The 17,638-nt window shown below is 44.7% G+C and overlaps 1 protein-coding gene across 7 annotated transcripts in view; it reads right to left on the bottom strand.

Annotated features, from left to right (window-relative positions):
* AMOTL1 (angiomotin like 1) overlaps positions 1-17,638 on the bottom strand; it is a 104,401-nt gene that overhangs the window by 9,862 nt on the left and 76,901 nt on the right. For all 7 annotated transcript variants that reach the window (XM_074984339.1, XM_074984324.1, XM_074984344.1 and 4 more), the window contains exons 7-9: positions 13,266-13,415; positions 5,867-6,057; positions 2,736-2,861 (exon numbers count right to left, since the gene is read on the bottom strand). In XM_074984339.1, the coding sequence (XP_074840440.1) occupies positions 2,736-2,861; positions 5,867-6,057; positions 13,266-13,415 (467 nt within the window). The remainder of the gene's footprint in view (positions 1-2,735; positions 2,862-5,866; positions 6,058-13,265; positions 13,416-17,638) is intronic.

Below are 17,638 nucleotides of genomic sequence, written 5' to 3'. Positions count from 1 at the left end.
CACAAGGGCAGTGGCCATCTGGACATAGGTAGGGGCATTACACCTGCATCTTGGGCCTGGTCCAGGAGGGAGCCAGCCACTGTTTGCTGCAGTATGGCTCCTGGAACCCCTCTGGCTGCTCCCTCGAGGGCCCAGGGGGGTTTTGGGGTGGCTGTCTGCCATCTGCAACAGCTCGGCTGTGAGGGTGGGAGGACTGCAGCCTGTAGCCCTGCTGCTTCCATGCTCTCAGCTTTCTGCCACAGGGTTTCCTGGGCTCCCTGCAGCTTGAAAAGGGGTGGCGGCAGGAACCACGGAATGATGATTGCTGTGGACAGGGTGTCCCCTGGGGCACCTGCATGGCACACTAGGGGCCTCTTCTGTTGATTGAAGGCCCCTCATGATGTCCCGACCAGCATTCTGCCAACACCTCTGTCGACAGAGGCATTCTTCCTGGTGGGGAGAGGGACCAGGCTGTTGACAAAAGTGCTGCGTTCTTTTGATTTGCTGTTGACATAAATACCTTAGGAATCTGGATGTTCTATGGGTTTTGTTGTCAAAACCCTCTAGTGTAGACATAGCCTGGGAGTTTTGCCTGAATCAAGTGGCCTTAACTGAATTAAAACTGAGTAAAGACCTCAGGAGTTGGCCTTCTAGTAGATGAAATAAAGCTTTTAATAGTTAAATGATCTTGCCCAAATCTCTGAGGGTCCATACCAACTGCTATAGAAATAAATGAAAAACACAAAAAGAACCCCTTCCATTGCCTTCAGTGAGTGTTGGATTAGGCCATTAGTTTCTCTGGAAAGTTGTGGAAACAACTACTAGCTTGTGTTTTCCAGCTTCACTGGAGGTCCTAACAGCTTTCTTCTATAAAACCTGAAAAGTGTTTTCAGATTATAAAGAATCAATTATCTGAGAACAGGCTGCCGAAACACGACAGCGGGGAATTTAAGACTGAATCATGCTGAAAAGGTTGGAACCAATAAATTAAAACATCGTGAAAATCATGTGTTATGAAATACTATATAGCCAAACCCAACAGACATTTGCGGGAGGGTTTCAAAAAAGAAATATCACCTCTGGTCTAAAACATACAAGGGATATGAAAACGTTAAGGCTGCCACTTTCAAAATGAAGTGCCTAATCTTGTACTGATTTCAAGTGCGTATTGCATGCACATCTGTGTAAAATGTGGCAGTCAGAACCTGTTTAAAATACATTTTTTGTTTTCTGAATAAAAGGGGCAAAGAATTAATTTTGGTCAGAATTTTCCATGGCTGTTTTTGTCTTTTCAACAAAACCTGGGGAAAATATTTTTACCAGCTCGAGCAAACAAGTAACTGGATGTGCCACATACATATTTGTATTTGCACACTCAAAATGGGAAACCTGCATGAGCAAATGAGTACTTGTGCATCTAATTACCTACTTGTGTGTGCAAAGGCAGCATTTGTACCAAGTACTGCGTTCATAGATTCCATGCCAGGAGAGACCCTTGTGATCCTCTAGTGTAGCCCTCTGTAAAAGACAGTGCTAGAACTGCCCCAAAACATTTCTAGACCACAGCTCTTAACAAAAACAGCCAATCTTCATTTTAAAATTGCTGTGATGAAGAATACTTAGTAAATTGTTCCAACGGTTAATTACCCTGACTGTTAAAAATGTATGCTTTCTATTTCCCAGCTGAGTCCATCTGCCTCAACTTCCAGCATTTGAGGTGGATACAGTCCTGACACCACCATAAAAGGCAAAATCCCTGAATACTGGGAAGCGGGGAAGTGGAGTGAGTGCTCTGTTTCCATGCAGCTTCTGGGAGCTGTGGTGAGTTCCCTGCAGCTCTCTGCTGGGGAGCCTGACAGCTGCTACCACCCTGCAACAGGTCCCGCGGGGATACACCCCTGAAGGGTGGGGTGCAAGAGGGATAGAGCAGTGGCAGGAAGAGGCTTAGGGTTGGGAGAGATCCATCAATGTGCAAAATCACACACAGCAATTTCACAATTTGTGAGAGTCTCCTGTATTCCTTTCTCTGCTAGGCTGAACAGCTCACGATGCAATATTTGTTCCCCAAGTCAATATTTATAAACTGTAATCAAATCAACTCTTTCCCCTCTCCTTGTTAACCAAAACAGATTGAGCTCCTTGAGTCTAAGATATGTTTTCTAACCCTTTAATCATTCTTGTGGCTCTTCTCTGAACACTCTCTAATTTATCAACATACTTGTGCGAGCATTTATTTTTGTGGCTTCAACTTCAGGTGTTCCAGTTTCAAGGTGTGTCCCTACATGCCGTGGCAAATTTCATGTAAGTCTGAGCGAGAGAGACCAGACACAAACCCAGCTTGTGGGCTGGGCTGTAATGAAGTCACACTCACCACTCTGGCTATCTCAGAGTCTTGTTTTAAAAAGTCAGAATTTGGACTGAGCTCATGCAAGTATTTAGCTGCCTTCTCATGCCAACCTCCTTGTTCTAGAAAGGAAGCCATCTGTTTTTAAGGTTTATCTTTGATGTGAAGAGATTTAAATCCTGGGTGGGGAGGAGACAAAAGCTAGTCTCTGTTCTGAAAGAGCTGAAAAATGAAGTTACTGTAAGTTAAACTAAAGCAAAGTCCCTTCTTTTAGGATGTGCTTTTTGGCTTCTGAAGGACTAACTGGTGCACATGCTAGCTTATTCAAGGGGCCGAGTGGTTAGAATGCTATGGATCTCATGCAAACCTCTAGCGCAAATCCCAGGATAAGTACTGAACAGCCATCCCTTACGTGTATTCCATATCCTGACACCTCCGGTTGGCTTGCACAATCTCCTCCTCTTCCTGCCATAGTCGAACCTCCAGGGAGTTCTCACTGTAGCTGCCATTCCGCGAGTGGTTAATGACTGATGTATCCCTAGCAACACAAGACACAGCCACACCCTTAGCATCAGTTGGTCAAAAAAAGGCCTCTTTTGATACAAACCGGTGTGAAATTGCTATTGTACCATTCACACTACAATGGAAATCTATATTCAGAGAGTATAGTAGTCCAGTGAAACAAGGATTTCTGAAAATACAATGGAAGGTTGGGGGGGATGCTTTGGGGTCAAATCTTATGTTCTAAAATGAATAAAATGAAAGGACAATGTCAAGATAAAAATAACGAGCCAGCTCCTCTGCCAGGCTAAAAAGGCTCCACTGCGTTCAATGAACCTATATTAATTTACATCTGCCGAAGAACTGGTCCAGTATATAAAAAATAAACCCTTAGCTGGTGATATAAATAATAAATAAATGAAATGTGGAGTGTTTTTAACTTCTCTTAAATTTCTGAGCTTTTGGAGTACATTTGAATCCTGTTTCATGTTTTCTGTACAATCACAGGGTCTAGGAAAAAATTTTAAAATATTGAAGGCTGAGATTCTCATATCATCCCTCGGCTTTGAGAAAAATATCAAATAGTGTGAAAGTTGAAAGCAGTTTAATTTCCCATTTCAAATTCTGTCTTACTTTCTGGTTCTCATACATCAGCGCAAAGCTGGTATGTTTCAGTTTCCAAAGCCATAGGGAAAATTTTTCAAGAGAACACATATATAAAGAAAAGTAGGTAACTGATTAAAAACATTTTGCTTTTTTCTAGTCATTTTTATTTTTTTTAATAAAGTCATGCCCATGTTTAGAGTACAAAATATACATTAGGGTCCTTTGAGTTATGATATATTAGGTGCCAGTATATATAAGTGACAATGCCATGTATCACCTGAGACACACACACAGAAATATGAAATATTCTGCAGACACCTGGGGCTTGATTTGCAAAGATGCAGAGCTCCTACAAGCCTAGCAGAAGTCAGCGGGAGTTGACGGTACTTCACAGTGTGATGGGGTGACTACCCCACACTCATCCAGCAGGCCAGATGGGCAGGATTAGGACAGGCTTATGAAGCCCAGGAGCTGAAGCAGAAGCGGGTACTGGGAAAAAGACAGACACCTGCAGCAGGCTTGTCAAGTGTCTATTTTTCAACCAAAAAAATCTGGTGTGAAAAGCAATTCTGGTGGCTCTACCTAGCACTGCTGACCAGGCTGTAGAAAGTCTGGTGGGTGGGACTGGCACTGGCAGTGGCACATTCCCTACGTGGCACCACACTGCTCCCACAGGTGGCGATAGATATATCCTTCTGGGTGGAGGGACAGCTGGGAGAGCTCCGTCCCTGCCCCCCATATACGAGCTCTGCAGCTCTCATTGGCCAGGAACGGCAACTAAAGGGAGCTGCGGGGATGGCACCTGCGGGCAGAGGCAGTGCACACTCCACAGAGCTGCCTGGCTGCATCTATGAACCAAGGAACATGTCCCCACTTCCAGAGAGCCTCCCCTCTGCCAGGTAAGTGCCACCCAGAGCCTGCCTCCCCTCACACACCCCAACACCTGCCCCAGCTCAGAACCCCCACCCCAAATCCCGCCTGGAGCCCACAATCTGCTGCCTCTCTGGCACCCCAGCCCCTTGCCTTGTGCCCTCTTGCACACCCCAACTCCCTCCTGGAGCCTGCTTCTCACACCACCTCTGCACCCAAACTCCCTCCTGAAGCCCAGTGCCAGTGCCCCAACCTGCACTCTGAACGCCTCATTTCTGGCTCCTACCATAGAACCCACATGCCCAGCCCAGAGTTCACACCCTCCTCCACACTCTGAACCCCTGAGCTCCACCTCCCCGACCCAGAGCCCCCTTCCTGCACCCCAAACTCCTCATTCCTGCTCTCACTCAGAGCCTGCACCCCAACCTCCAACCCCAACCCGGAGCTCCCTCCTGCACCATGAAACCCACATTTCTAACCCCGTACTGGAGACCACAACCCCAGCCAAAACCCTCACCCCTTACTGATGCCCAACCCACTGTCCTAGCCTGGTGAAAATCAGCGAGTGAGCAAAGACAGGGACAGCACATGACAAAGGGAGAGGGCCCCAGAAAAGGGGCAAGGGAGGGATGCAGCCTTAGAGAAGGAATGGAGCAGGGGTAGGGCAAAGGTGTTTGCTTTTGTTAGATTAAAAAGTTGATAACCCTAAGCCCTAGGAGAAGGAGCACCAAGCAGAGATTGCAGACACTCTCTGGGAAGGGGGAGGAAGCTTTTGAAAACCGGTAGGCTTAGGAAGACAAAAGGGAACCAACAACAGGAAGAAGTCCAGGGAGCAAGGCACCTGCTCTTCCCCACTCAGAGAAGTGGGGAAACCAACCAGCACTGCACTGGCCAGTTTCCTGGCTCCTGTCAGGGGCAGCAGCCGACTCAACTGCCACCACGGACAGGAGAAGTTTCCCCATTCCCGTCAGTGGTGGCAGCCGAGAGCCTGACTCTCAGGTGCTGCCAATGACAGGAGCAGCTGCCGCCCCTGACAGGTTTCCCTGCTCCGGTCAGGGGCAGCAACCTCCCCACTCCTGCTGGGGATGGCGAGAGTCAGGCTGCTGCCACTGACAGAAGCACGGAAACTGACCAGTGCTGCTGTGCTGGTCAGTTTCCCGGCTCCCTGTGTTGCACAAAATTTGACTTAGGTGGGGTTGCGCAAGAACACAACTCCCACGTAAGTTGGGGGTCTACTGTACGGCCTTAAAACTGCCTACATTTTCTGTGTAAATGCCTTGTTATTCAATACTTCGCCATTTGCACCGCCATGAATTTCCTAAAAAGAGTACTTACGATGTGCACAGGGCTCTGTTTATAGGATATTGGTGGAGGCTGGTTCACTGACCTTGATGTACCATTGGTCCTAGCCAGAATGCTATGGTGAATGAGTCCACTAATTTCAATGGGGCTCCATGAGTGGATAAAGCAAGCCAAATTTGTCCCTAAGAAATCACCCCTTTCTTTTTACTACCCAAAGCCTCATTCAACTGATTGCACTGTTGACTGCCTGGAACATGTGCTTACCTCTCTGTTGCAGCTGTGGCTGCTGCATTCATGGCAAAGTGCCTGATTGTGCTCTCCTCTAGATACTTCTGCTCCCACTTGGTCATGTCAGCTTCTAGAGCCAGAATCCTCTCCTCCTTTTCCCGCACCAGCTCCATCAGCGCTGGGGCATTGTGTTCTGGCAGGCTGTCAGCCTGGTAGTTCCCCTGTCTCTGGAATTGCGGAGAGGGAAACAATGAAAGATATTAAGCCTGCACCATACAAGAAATGTGGGCACCTCTACAAAACCGTCTGCAAAAACATACCCAGGGGCCTTCAACCTTTTGGGTGGCCTGTAGCTGAATCACTAGCCACCCCGGCAACCAGAGCTTACGTACTGCTCTTTGTCAAAGAATGACCCCATAGTTATTGCCTACAACCAGTGAGATGCAAAAGTGCTCTAGAATCTGTTGCTAGCAACTCAACAGCAACAGGAAAGCTGGGTTATTGCTTAGCAAAGGAGGCTGGTGCTTCAGATGGAGGGTGAAAAACCTCCAGCTATGGGTGGGGTCCTTTGAAGTTCTTGAAGGTGACGGACTGAGGGTTGAGAGATGTCAAAAGAAGCTAGAAGACCTGGTGGTCCCACCACAGCAGACATGTGCTTCCTGGGGTAAAGCAGTCGTGAGATGGTTGAGCTGGCATCCTAGCTGCCCACCCTCGTACATGTGTATAGCGCATGAGCTGCTACCCTGGGCACAAATATCCATGCAGCATACTTGAGAGACTGCTGAAAAAGAAATGGGATCATGACACTGGCTAACAGAGACAGCATATCTATTGCCTATTCCAGGGTGCCCACACCACTGCACGGGAGCCGAAACAACGCACACGACTCAGATCCCTGGTGCTCAGCCTGGAATGCAAGGGCATCACAGGATGCTGCAAACCCAGCACTGAAATACCTCTTTTGATGATACTTTGTCACACTTCCCTCATGCATGACCCACAGTTTCCCATACGTGTAAGTAATGCGGAGAATTAGAAAACAGTTCATTATAATCCAGAAGCAAAGTAACATAGTGTGCTAAAGCAAAAGGCACTTGTCCGCTCTTCTGGAGCATGGATCTATGCCAATTTTCAGCACATGAAGCTCTCCCCTCCACACACACAACCCCTGCCCCATATTTACTGTGGCCTTTTGAGTGACAGTTTCAGAATGTCCATCTCTCCTAGACAGATGGGTACATATAGCATTTTAATACCACCTACAGTACTGCTGAGCATATCAATAGCACTATTAATCCTCCTCCTCCTCCTCACATATAGAAATCAATCAACAAGTGTGGATAAAGCTCTTTTGTGCTACGGAAAACACTGATCACGTTGTTTACATATGACTTCATCTGGGATCATCTTTTGAATTTTCAGTCATGGGATACGCAAAATGGACACCGTGGATGAAAGAAGCCGGCAGAATAGAAAATTATTTATCAAAAGCAGGAAAGCCAATGTAGAGGATGTGGAGCTAAAAGACCTTGGTGTTATTCCTGGCTCTCCCCCGTGAGCTTTGGAGGAGGTTTTGAAGTGTAGAGGCTTGTGCCTTGTTTGAACCTGAGCAGAAGCTCTCATTTTCCGCTCCCATAGAAACTCTGTATGGAACAGTGAAAGTAGGACCTTAGGCAAATTCCTTAACTTCTCTGCATCTAAAATAGGGATAAGGTTAGTCATTTCACCCATAAGGGGGGCTGTGAGAATTAAGGACTGTAAAGTTCTCTGAGACCTTCAAAGAACAACCCTACTGACATATTTATGAAGTAAGTGTAAGAGAGCTGCTGCCTTTTGTGGAACATAAGATCATGTTAGAGACAAGGAAACTATGTTGTGAGCATGACTGTTTGTCAACTACACCACACCACAAGCTGCCCACAGCATGGCAGGCCCTGGGTGATGTTTTAAGGCCATGTAATTAGGGGTGACTGTGTAACCTACACTTCCTTTTTTGGGAATTCATGCCAGAAAGTACTTCAGACTCTAGTTCTTTACTTCAGAGACTTTCCTCTTGAAGACTGAAAACATGACTTGGGAATCCAGAAGAAGACTTAACTGAACTTTGGCTCTGGGGTAATATTGACATTTCCAGGAGAAGTTCTCTGGTATAATCCATTATGAAACAATCCTTTGGGGGCAACTGTTGTGACCCTTCACCAGCAAAAACATCAGTTATACTTCAGATCGCATCAGTCCCAGGAAAGCACAATTGTATTTTTACCAAGGAATTCCATTCTGTAAAAACAGTATCCTAGAATTCCACGTATAGAGTGTTTGTTACTTTTCGATCAAAATAAATGCCAACCCTGTTAAGAGGCTCGTCTTCCTCAGCACATGCACCACCAAAAATAAAGACTGGCCATTTGGAACTTAGTTAATAATTCTGTTGATGATACCTGAACTGGAATAGAATCCAGCTCACTCCGGCCTGGGTCTATAAAGCTCACCAGGAAACAGGGAGAAGGAAATCATAGAAGTCCTTTTTATTTGGCATGACTCTGTATTCTAAAGATAGGACTGTGATACAACGATGGCAGGTGTCATTTTATGGAGTGATGGGATTCACCCCACAGTTACAAGGAGAGCTAGGTTTTTACCATAAGCCCAAGTTTGTCCCTCTCTCAAATTTAAAAAAAAACCCACAACAAACATTCAGAAGAGCCTCCTCTCAAACCAAAGAGGGAAGCCCAGGCAATCTTCTGAAGTGAAAATCTGAAGGGAGGAGGTGCTCCAGAATTACAACACTTGAAACACACGGTGAATTACAATCCCAACTCGCAAGGTGCAGTAGTTGAGCGCCTGCCTGGTATTTATGCATTTACTCCTCCCCATCCCACAACTTCCATTTGAAGTAGAGAAAGATTTGCAGATTCTCCACCTTCCTGAAGAGAATTGAGGCACTTCAAGCCTGAGCAACTTGTGAGGTCACACAGGCGATGTCTACATGGCGAGATTTTTTTTCAAAATAATTTATGCAATTTGTGATATGCAAATTGAATAAATTACTTTTAAATGCCTTATTCCAAACTTGGTGCTGTCCAAATGGCACCGAATTTCAGAATAAGGGGTTATTCCAAACGGTTCATTACTCCTCAGTGCTATAGCAGCACTATTTCAGGCACTGTGAAAACAGCAGCACTATTTTGGGCACTGTTAAAAGCCTTTGTATTCTGAAATAGCATCCACCATATAGATGTAGCCACAGAGCCTGTGGCAAAACCAGGGATTGCCCCAAATCCCCTGAGCCCAAATCCAGCATCTGATCTGGAAGCCCATTCTGATCACACCATAGACTGATGTGGTTCTCTGAGATTCAAACACTGAAAATGAGATTATTTAACGTTCTTTAACTGTAATTATCTTCCCTTTTGGGGCACTGATCTGCCTCTCGCTTACCCTGATTTTACAGTGTTCTAACCCCGTGAAAGTCAATGGAGGTATTTCCGATTTTCCCCCATGCAGCAAAGAGCAGAATCAAGTCCTTTGCTTTTAAGCAGCAACACCGTGTAGCAGTGTCTCCATTCACCCCAGGTCTTAGCAATAACAACCCCCGATTGCAGTAGGGTTCTGGCAGCAGCAGTGCTTCTCGACAGTGGGAAATATGTGAACTCTCTAAGTTAAAATCACTCGTCATGCCTCAGTTATGTTCCTTTTTATACCCTTCAGCTGTTTTTCTCAAATGGTGGCTTAACGCACCACTATAGCCGTTCACTGACTCTCAGTAATCACACGTTCTGACATCAGCGCTGGCAGCCAGCTGGGAATTCTCTCTGCTCAGACTTCGTATTGTTTTTCTTTGCCATGAACTAATCTACTCCCCAAAGAAACATTATGATTTGTTTTGGGAAGGGGGCGGTAAGTGAAAAGGACAAAGACAGTTTCTTACCTAGATGAATAACTGTGCTCAGGCTGTACATGCTCAAAGTACATGGTGCAGGGCTCCCAAAAAGAGCAATGAGACCCCAGGAAACACTCACAGAACCATGTGACTCTGCACCTCCATCCAATTTAGTTTTTAATCCACATATAAATAATTAACTGGAATAGCAGAAAGAATGGTACTTCGCAGGGCTTTCTTGTGGCAGTCTGTGCTGGCACTGGATACCAGCACCTCCACACAATCCTGCAGCTGGGGCTGCTGGTGGGGCTATGCACCCCTGATGGCTTCAAGCCACCGAGCTGCAGGTTGTTCTCGCCCCCCGGCCAGGGTTTGCATGGCTGGAGCTGCGAGTGGGTCTCCATACCCCAAGCCTGCTCCCAGCCACAGAGGTGTGGGGTTCCCCCACCCCTGCCCAGGGATGAGTACCAGCTTTTTATAAGAAAATAGCCGAGGTACTTTGTAATCACATAAATTACTGTGATGTGTGCATGTATTTCCATACACTAAACCAATGTCATGAAAATGCTCTTAGATGCTGTTTGAGTGTTTGGTACTACAGGATTCGGTTTAATAATATTTTGCATTTTCAATAAAACTCCAAAAAAGACCCGATTAGCCAGATCCCCAGCAGGTGTAAATCCCAAAACTTTATACATGAGACAGTTGAATGGTGAAGTGTTCAGGGGGCCAGCACTACAAAGTTAAGGATGGAGAGTGTATGAATTCCTTACTTCTATTGGCTATAGTTCAGGATCTTAGCTCTGCCCTGCAGTGATGCCATGTGATAACCATATAATTACAGTGAAGGAATTTTAGTGCTTAGTCCCAGTTAGACTGATTTTGAAGCACATTAGTTTTTTTTTTTTTTTGCTTTCCTCTCCTATCCCCCTTCACTCATTGTTTCCCCTCAGGAGTGAGTCAAGGTTGTTTGAGTTATGCCTATGCTGAACTTCCGTTCCGTATCGTATTTTGATTATGGTAAGATTAGCCTGAGCTCTGAATTTCCTAGGTTTATCATGCTTGTTTGGAGGATTACCGCAACATTCCTGTAACACATTTGACCCTCAATGGTCGATAAATGTACTCTCAAACCTAACTTCAGGCTAACATCAGTTTTGTCTACAAATTTCCTTGGTTTTTTTTTCCCCTCAACTACAATTTTCATAATTAAACCCTAAATTGGAACCAAAAGAGAACATTACCTCGTGATACTTCTAATGACATGAAGATGTGTCACATCAGCCTTGAAATATTTTTTTAAAAATCATTTTATTTAAAGCCTTTTTTAGGCAGATTCACATGTGCACTCTGGTGTTTTTCCTCCTCCCTGGAGCAGCACAAAGCAGCCATACCATACTAGCCAGTAGAGATGGGTTTACAGCTGCTCTGCACTGCCACAGGCATGCAACACAGTGCCATACACTCCTCACTTTTCCTCTACATCCCCTCCTCCCCATCTCCTGCATCCCACCTCTAGCTTCCCTCTCCTTCCACCTATCCTCCCTGTGGAACACATCTGGTGCAAAGGATAGTCTTGAAAAAAAAATGGAGAAGATGCACTGTATTCTCCATTTGACTCCATTAACCATGGATTAAACAGAGACTGGGAGAGGCTCGCGACTTACAAAGGCAGTTTCTCTGCTCTGGGTGTTAATATCTCTCCATTAGACTCTGACAAAGGCTCACATCCTCCTGCCTGATCTGACTTGTTTTTTCCTCTTTTGATAACTACTGTTGATACTGGGCCATTTCCACCTTGCTGAATAGACCTTGTCAGCTCTGGCCCTCCCGCTTACTGGGACCCCACTCTTTAAATACCCCTCTCAAACCACCTCCCCCCCACTCATGCATCCGATGAAGCAGGTCTTTGCCCATGACAGCTTCTGCTCCAAAATATCTGTTAGTCTATAAGGTGCCACGAGACTTCTTGTTGTTCACTGTATTCTCTGTAACAGAGAGGCAGCCGTGTTCGTCTGTACTCCAACAAAATAGAGCAGCAGAAATGTAGCACTTTAAAGACTAACAAAATGATTTATTCGATGATGAGCTTTTGTTGGACAGACCCACTTCTTCAGATCAATTTCATGTGCAATAAAGTATTGGAAATACTTTTGTATTCTCTGTAGATATCAAGGCAGTGGAACCCTTGATTTCGATGCATAACTATCCTCAACCTAAACGACAGAGCAGTTAGTTACCAGTGCCTCCCCAGCATCTGAAAAAAGTCAAGTGTCAATGAGCAAAAGTGGTGGTGAAACAATATACAATCTCCTCAATCTATAGGTAAAATCAGCAATGAAAGGGGCTTTTCTAAGTGAAGGACTCCTCTAAAAATTCAGAAATCTCCATCGAGGTGACCGCTAATATCGTTAAAAGTGAGCGTCCTGCTTAAAAATGAAAAAGTATGCGCGTTGTTACAGTCATGAATATTGAGCATCCAGGTTTCTGTTTCAGGGCTGCATAGAAAACTCAGAGCTTTAAGACTGAATTAGGTGCTTGCACAGGTCTAATGCAGGAACCCTGACAACACCCCAGGGAGCTCAGGAACTCCTGAATCTCTCTAGAGAGACTGGTAAGAATGTCCGAACAATATGACAGTTCTGCAAAGTGCTTCTATATTTATTTAGCTTGTCACTAAGCTGGTTGCTTTTTGCTATTTAGTATTTAGCAACCAGGAAGACGCTTTGTTGGTTTTTGCACCAAGGCAAGTGCATTTAGGGTCAGGACTCTAGGAGTTCAAGGAGTGCTACATAAATATTCACACAATGCAGCCCTCATCAGCAAAGTCCGTCATTATGTACTTTGCTTTCTAACTTCAGCATCTGACTTAAGGCCTCTCAAGAGAGACACAAGGAAGGGCCCCTCTATGAAAACACCCAACCTCCAGATACTTGGGTCTGTAAGTGTGAGCACTTCAGCTGACCTCAGGTGTCACAACGCTGAGCCCTCCTATAACTAAGCTTCAGCCAGGCAGGGCTTTAAGGATCACAATGAGTTGTGCTCAGTATCAAATAAAGAGGCAGGGCAGCTGTTGAAGCCCTGGTCATAGGCATCCTGCAAAGCAAGCACGATGAACGAGCTGTAGCTTCCAAATGGCTTTCAAGGGCAGACCTGAGAGAAGCACTGCGTCATTACTCCAATGTGGAGACCACAAAAAGGCTTAGCTAACTGTGGCCAACAGCAGACAGAAACCTTGCAGGCAGTGCGGCGCGCTAATGAAGAACTGAAGAAACAGTGGAGGGTTTGGAAGCACCTCCTAACTCAAGCCTCACAAAACTGCACTCTCCCAACCATGGAGAGGGGAAAGAAAATTGTTTTGGATGGGCAAACAAAAGACCATCCTTGTATCTGTTACCATCACGGTGGCAAAGGATGAGATCATTGCTCTTCCTGTTCTCATTGCCAAGGAACGCTCAGGAGGTAATGCCAGGAGTACAGAGCACCAATGCCCTCCTTATTTACCCAGGCATAGGGATGGATTTGCTTGGGGCCCACAACCAAGCAGCCTCTCACCTGCTGCATCCTCAGCGAATCCAGCTCCCTCTCCAGCCGTGTGCGCAAACGCCGCTCCATCTGCTCCCGTTTCTCACATGCTGCCTGGAGCTGGGTCAAGGCCTGCTGCAGCTTCTCCACTTTCTCAACATAGGCCTGCTTCTTACGCAACTGGGAGCAGAGCACAAGGGACACATCATTAACAGAAGAGAAGCCGCCAGATGTTCGTGGTATATTTATGTCTATAAATCAGGCTGTGATGTGATCCCATAAATCACCAGCTTGTAATGTTGCATGGAAATGTGACTTTCACTGATGCTAAAGCTTCCCAGGGAGAAAATGCTGGGTGCCACAGGGCTCTTTAATCTAGTGGAGAAAGGCAGAAGAGCCAGTGACTGGAAGCTGAAGCCAGACGCATTCAAATTAGAACTTAGCTTTATGTCTTTAGCAGTGGAGTGACTAATCACCTGGATGAAATACCAAGGGAAGTGATGGATGGATCTCCTGAGGTCTACAAATCAAGACCAGTGCTTAGCCAAGCACATTATCAGGGTCAAGATGGGGATAACTGGGTGAAATGTAACTGCCCTGTGATATATAGGAGCTTAGATGATCTAATGGTCCCTTCTAGCTATCAACTCTAGGACTCTAAAATAACCCGTAACCCTGCATGTCTGCATACTTCATCTCCTGACGATGGGAAAGATATCTGCAGCCCTTTAGCTGAAAGCATACATATGCTGGATGGTTTGCAGAAGTTTTCCTGTCTATCCAGGGTTAGGTCAAACATACATATAGAGTGAATGTTAGTATCAGTTAAAGTCATTCTTACTCCTAATGAAGGCACAGCAACTTGTTTATTTTATGGCCTGAGACTAATCCCTGACTTACTCAAGTAGCATACCCTAATAGGTGCTGATGGAAGTGGGACTGCTGACTTTTTTCTATTGCCTTATAAGCAGACGAATTGATGCAGACATTCAGCACATCATAGCTACTATTTGAGTCATTATTCTTACTCCATCCCATGTGCTAAGGAAGTGGTAATTGCATGACAACAATGTAGAATGATATTGAAACATGGCAGGGATTACCACTGGGGGAAAGTTCAGATATACCACAGACCTCCCAGGGCACATATTAGTGAGCAGGACATCAAAGCCTTCTGTGAAAACTGATCCTAGGGAAGCAACTGTGATAAAAAATGGCCCTAATTGTGCCCTGTAGCGAAGTCAGTTGGAGTTGCAGTTACTGAGCACCTCTGTGGATCAGATCCAATCCAAAATGTCAATTGTTTCTATCAAAAGTGGCTGAGATAAAGTCTTCCCTCCCAGGAAGCTAGGGTGTTAACCCTAAACTAGCATGCATATCACTTATGACTGCTGTAAACTAGGGCTGTCAATTGGTGTGTTTTAATGTGTGCAATTAATGCAGGGCAGACTGAACACCTTGAAAAAAGTTTAGATGCATTAATGCTTGTTAATTGACCGTGCTAGTTTTTTACACTGTCTAGTGCCTGAAGCTGTTGTAATCCAAAGCAGAGATTCCACTTTGTTTTGCACTAGAGATTGCTTTGCATTCCCTTAGACCATTTAAACGCTAATTTTGCAAGCCCTGACTTGCAGCAAGTTTGCTATACCATTTACCACCCATAACAAAAAGTTTGCATGTTGATTGGAAAGTAATTTACTAGCTGCTGGGGGAGAGGCAGTGGGTGAAAAAGTGAAAGTGATAGAATTAACTCAGAAAACAGCTGGCTTGCAGGATGGTAGCCATGTGAATACTTTGATGAAGGTGCAATATATCGTCTAGGGAACAAGAGAGAGTGCTCAATAAACTTAAAGGTTGTGATTACATTTTTCAAAAGGCCTGGAGCATACCAATATCCTTGGTAAAGAGGGTTAATGGAATGTTATGCTTTAGGTCATAGACTGACAGCTCCCAGGTCTCAGGTAGGAATTCCCCTTTCTCCTGTCCCCACACATGGACTAGGTTCATGCTGGTTGGTTCACTTTCCTCTGTCAGAAACTGGCCTCTCTGCCAGAGGCACAAAACCAAATAAAATCCTGGTCCTGCAAGGAGAATGGCTCTTGTGGATGCCTTTTTCCTGTCCTAGGACTCTGCATGGCTGCATCTACATTGCCCCCCACTTCCTCAAGGGGCATGATAATGAGCACAGTGGAAGATGCAAATGAGGTGTGGATTAAAATATCTCATGCTGCATCCCCTGCAGTACTGCTAAACCCAAACATTCAAAAACTGTTAGTTTTGACTTGCAAATCAGGATATTTGTAGAAAATTAAAACTTAGGTTGTGGTTGCCTTCAGGTTCTGGTCTCTTAGGGTTCCCATGTTCCAGTTTACTTCTCTAAAATCATTCAAGCTATTTTTAAAAAAAAAACAACCTAAATTATTGTTTAACAGAACAATTAATCACGATTTTTTAAAATCACGTGATTAATCATGATTAATTTTTTAATTGCTTGAGTGCTCTACTGTAGACAGATTCAAGACTTCACCCAGCAGGCTGCAATGCCTCTCTCTGGTGACACTGTGTTCTTGTTCTTCCATCACAACAACGTAAATGTTTAAATCCCTTCAAAACATGCCTGCTTTGTTGTACAAAAAAAAAAAATCAATTAATATAAACTAAGGCTGCCAATCCAAACCAAGTAAACATTTATAGTCTTACTGAAAATTTCATTCAGCCGAGGAATTGGGGTGAGATAGCTTGAATTTTGTTAAATATAGACTTTACAGAAATTGGTGTAATTGCTGCCACTTGAGAAAACTGAATTTGAGCCAGAAAGGTTAATATGACTTGTCCAAAATCACAGCTGATTCCTAGCATACACGGGATTCCTGGCTTCTAGTCTGGATACACAGTTACTCCTGTGCTTCCTCATTTATTTGTGCTCACATGACTTTGGCTCTTTGCACATTTCACAGGCCAAGAAGGAGGTTGAAAGACTAATGTTTAACATGGTTAAGGTTAGAGGAGTTCTCTATAAAATGTGATGTCTGTATACATATAAACAGCTTTCCAGTTTCACAAAGGAGTTCAGTATTTTTGCCCCTCTCAAATCAGGACAAAAATCAAAATCTTAAATTTTTGCATACCAGAAAGTTAACTTTTTTCATTTCATGTTAATCAAATTATTTCAGTTTGATAATTTCAACGTACTTCATTTTGATTTTGATCATCTTTTCTAGAATTTTTTTGTCTTATGCCCTTAAATTTCAAAACAAAAAGTCCTGCTTCTGGTTTGTGAAGAATGTTGGTTTTGATGAACTGGCATTTTTTGACCAAAATTTTTTCATTGGAAAATTTCTGACCAGCTCTCTTCATGAATTAGTTAATAGCTAATGTCCTATTAGATGCGTCTCTGGAATACACAGCTTTCTTCTTGAGTTTTATAGAGCCAAAATAGTTGTTACTGTGGATTGCATATGCTTTCTTGTAAGTGGTCCTTTGCATGAAGCTCTTAGCAATTCCAAGTAGGGGCTCAGATATTTTCATCAGAACAGGTGGCATTCTTCCACCACTATGCTAAATCAAGCTATGCACCTTCCCACAGATTACACTGAAAAAGGATTTTTATGCAAGCAGAAGATTACACTCTCAAGGGGGACGGGAATGATTCTGCAAGTGTGGATTGTAGGAGACGATGTTCACGATCCCTTAGTGATTTACTGATCAGAGGTGCTCAGTTTACAAATAAAAAGATGGTTTTACTAACCACAAGCCCTGCAAACTGAGCCTGGGACTGGAGGGTCAAGCTGGATTCTTTATACTTTATTCATCATCAGTAACAATAAAGACACTCCAAGCCACATTATCTCTCGTTCGTAACTGAGAAACCCTGTTGTCTGCAAAGGAATCACATTGCTTTAGCCAAATGCAAAATTTCACTATGTCATTGGACTTTAGGGTCCAGTCCCGCAACGCTGAAGAACGTGTGTAATTTTATTCACTATAGTAAAGGAATGGACTTGTTTAAGTTTCACAGTATTAAGCCCTTAGTTAAATTTTTCGTTTATCATACACAAAACTGTAGCTCACTTGTCCATAAATAATAATGAATTATCATCATCACTGGGCAATTCTGACACCCCTGCCCAGTCTGTAATTTCAAATTTGCATACGTACAGTAAACCCTCGATTTAACAGGCCTCGCCATAGCGGACTTCGGAAATCACGGCTGCTGCCTGCCAGCCCCCTGCCCACACCCCAAATACATGCCAGAGACTCCCAGAGCCGCCACTGGCCCTGGAGGAGCTGCCGGAGTGGCTGGGGCTGGAGGGGCCATTGCAGCAGCTGGGGCCACCAGGGCCAGAGGAGCCAGGGCTAGGGGACCTGTGGTTGGGTGCAGGAGTTCTCCACCTGCAGCCCTG

Source organism: Carettochelys insculpta, chromosome 1 (genome assembly GCF_033958435.1).
Source record: "Carettochelys insculpta isolate YL-2023 chromosome 1, ASM3395843v1, whole genome shotgun sequence".
Lineage (NCBI taxonomy): Eukaryota > Metazoa > Chordata > Testudines > Carettochelyidae > Carettochelys > Carettochelys insculpta.
The sequence above is the reverse complement of the archived record's forward strand: the minus strand, read 5'-3'. Positions and strand labels throughout refer to the sequence as shown.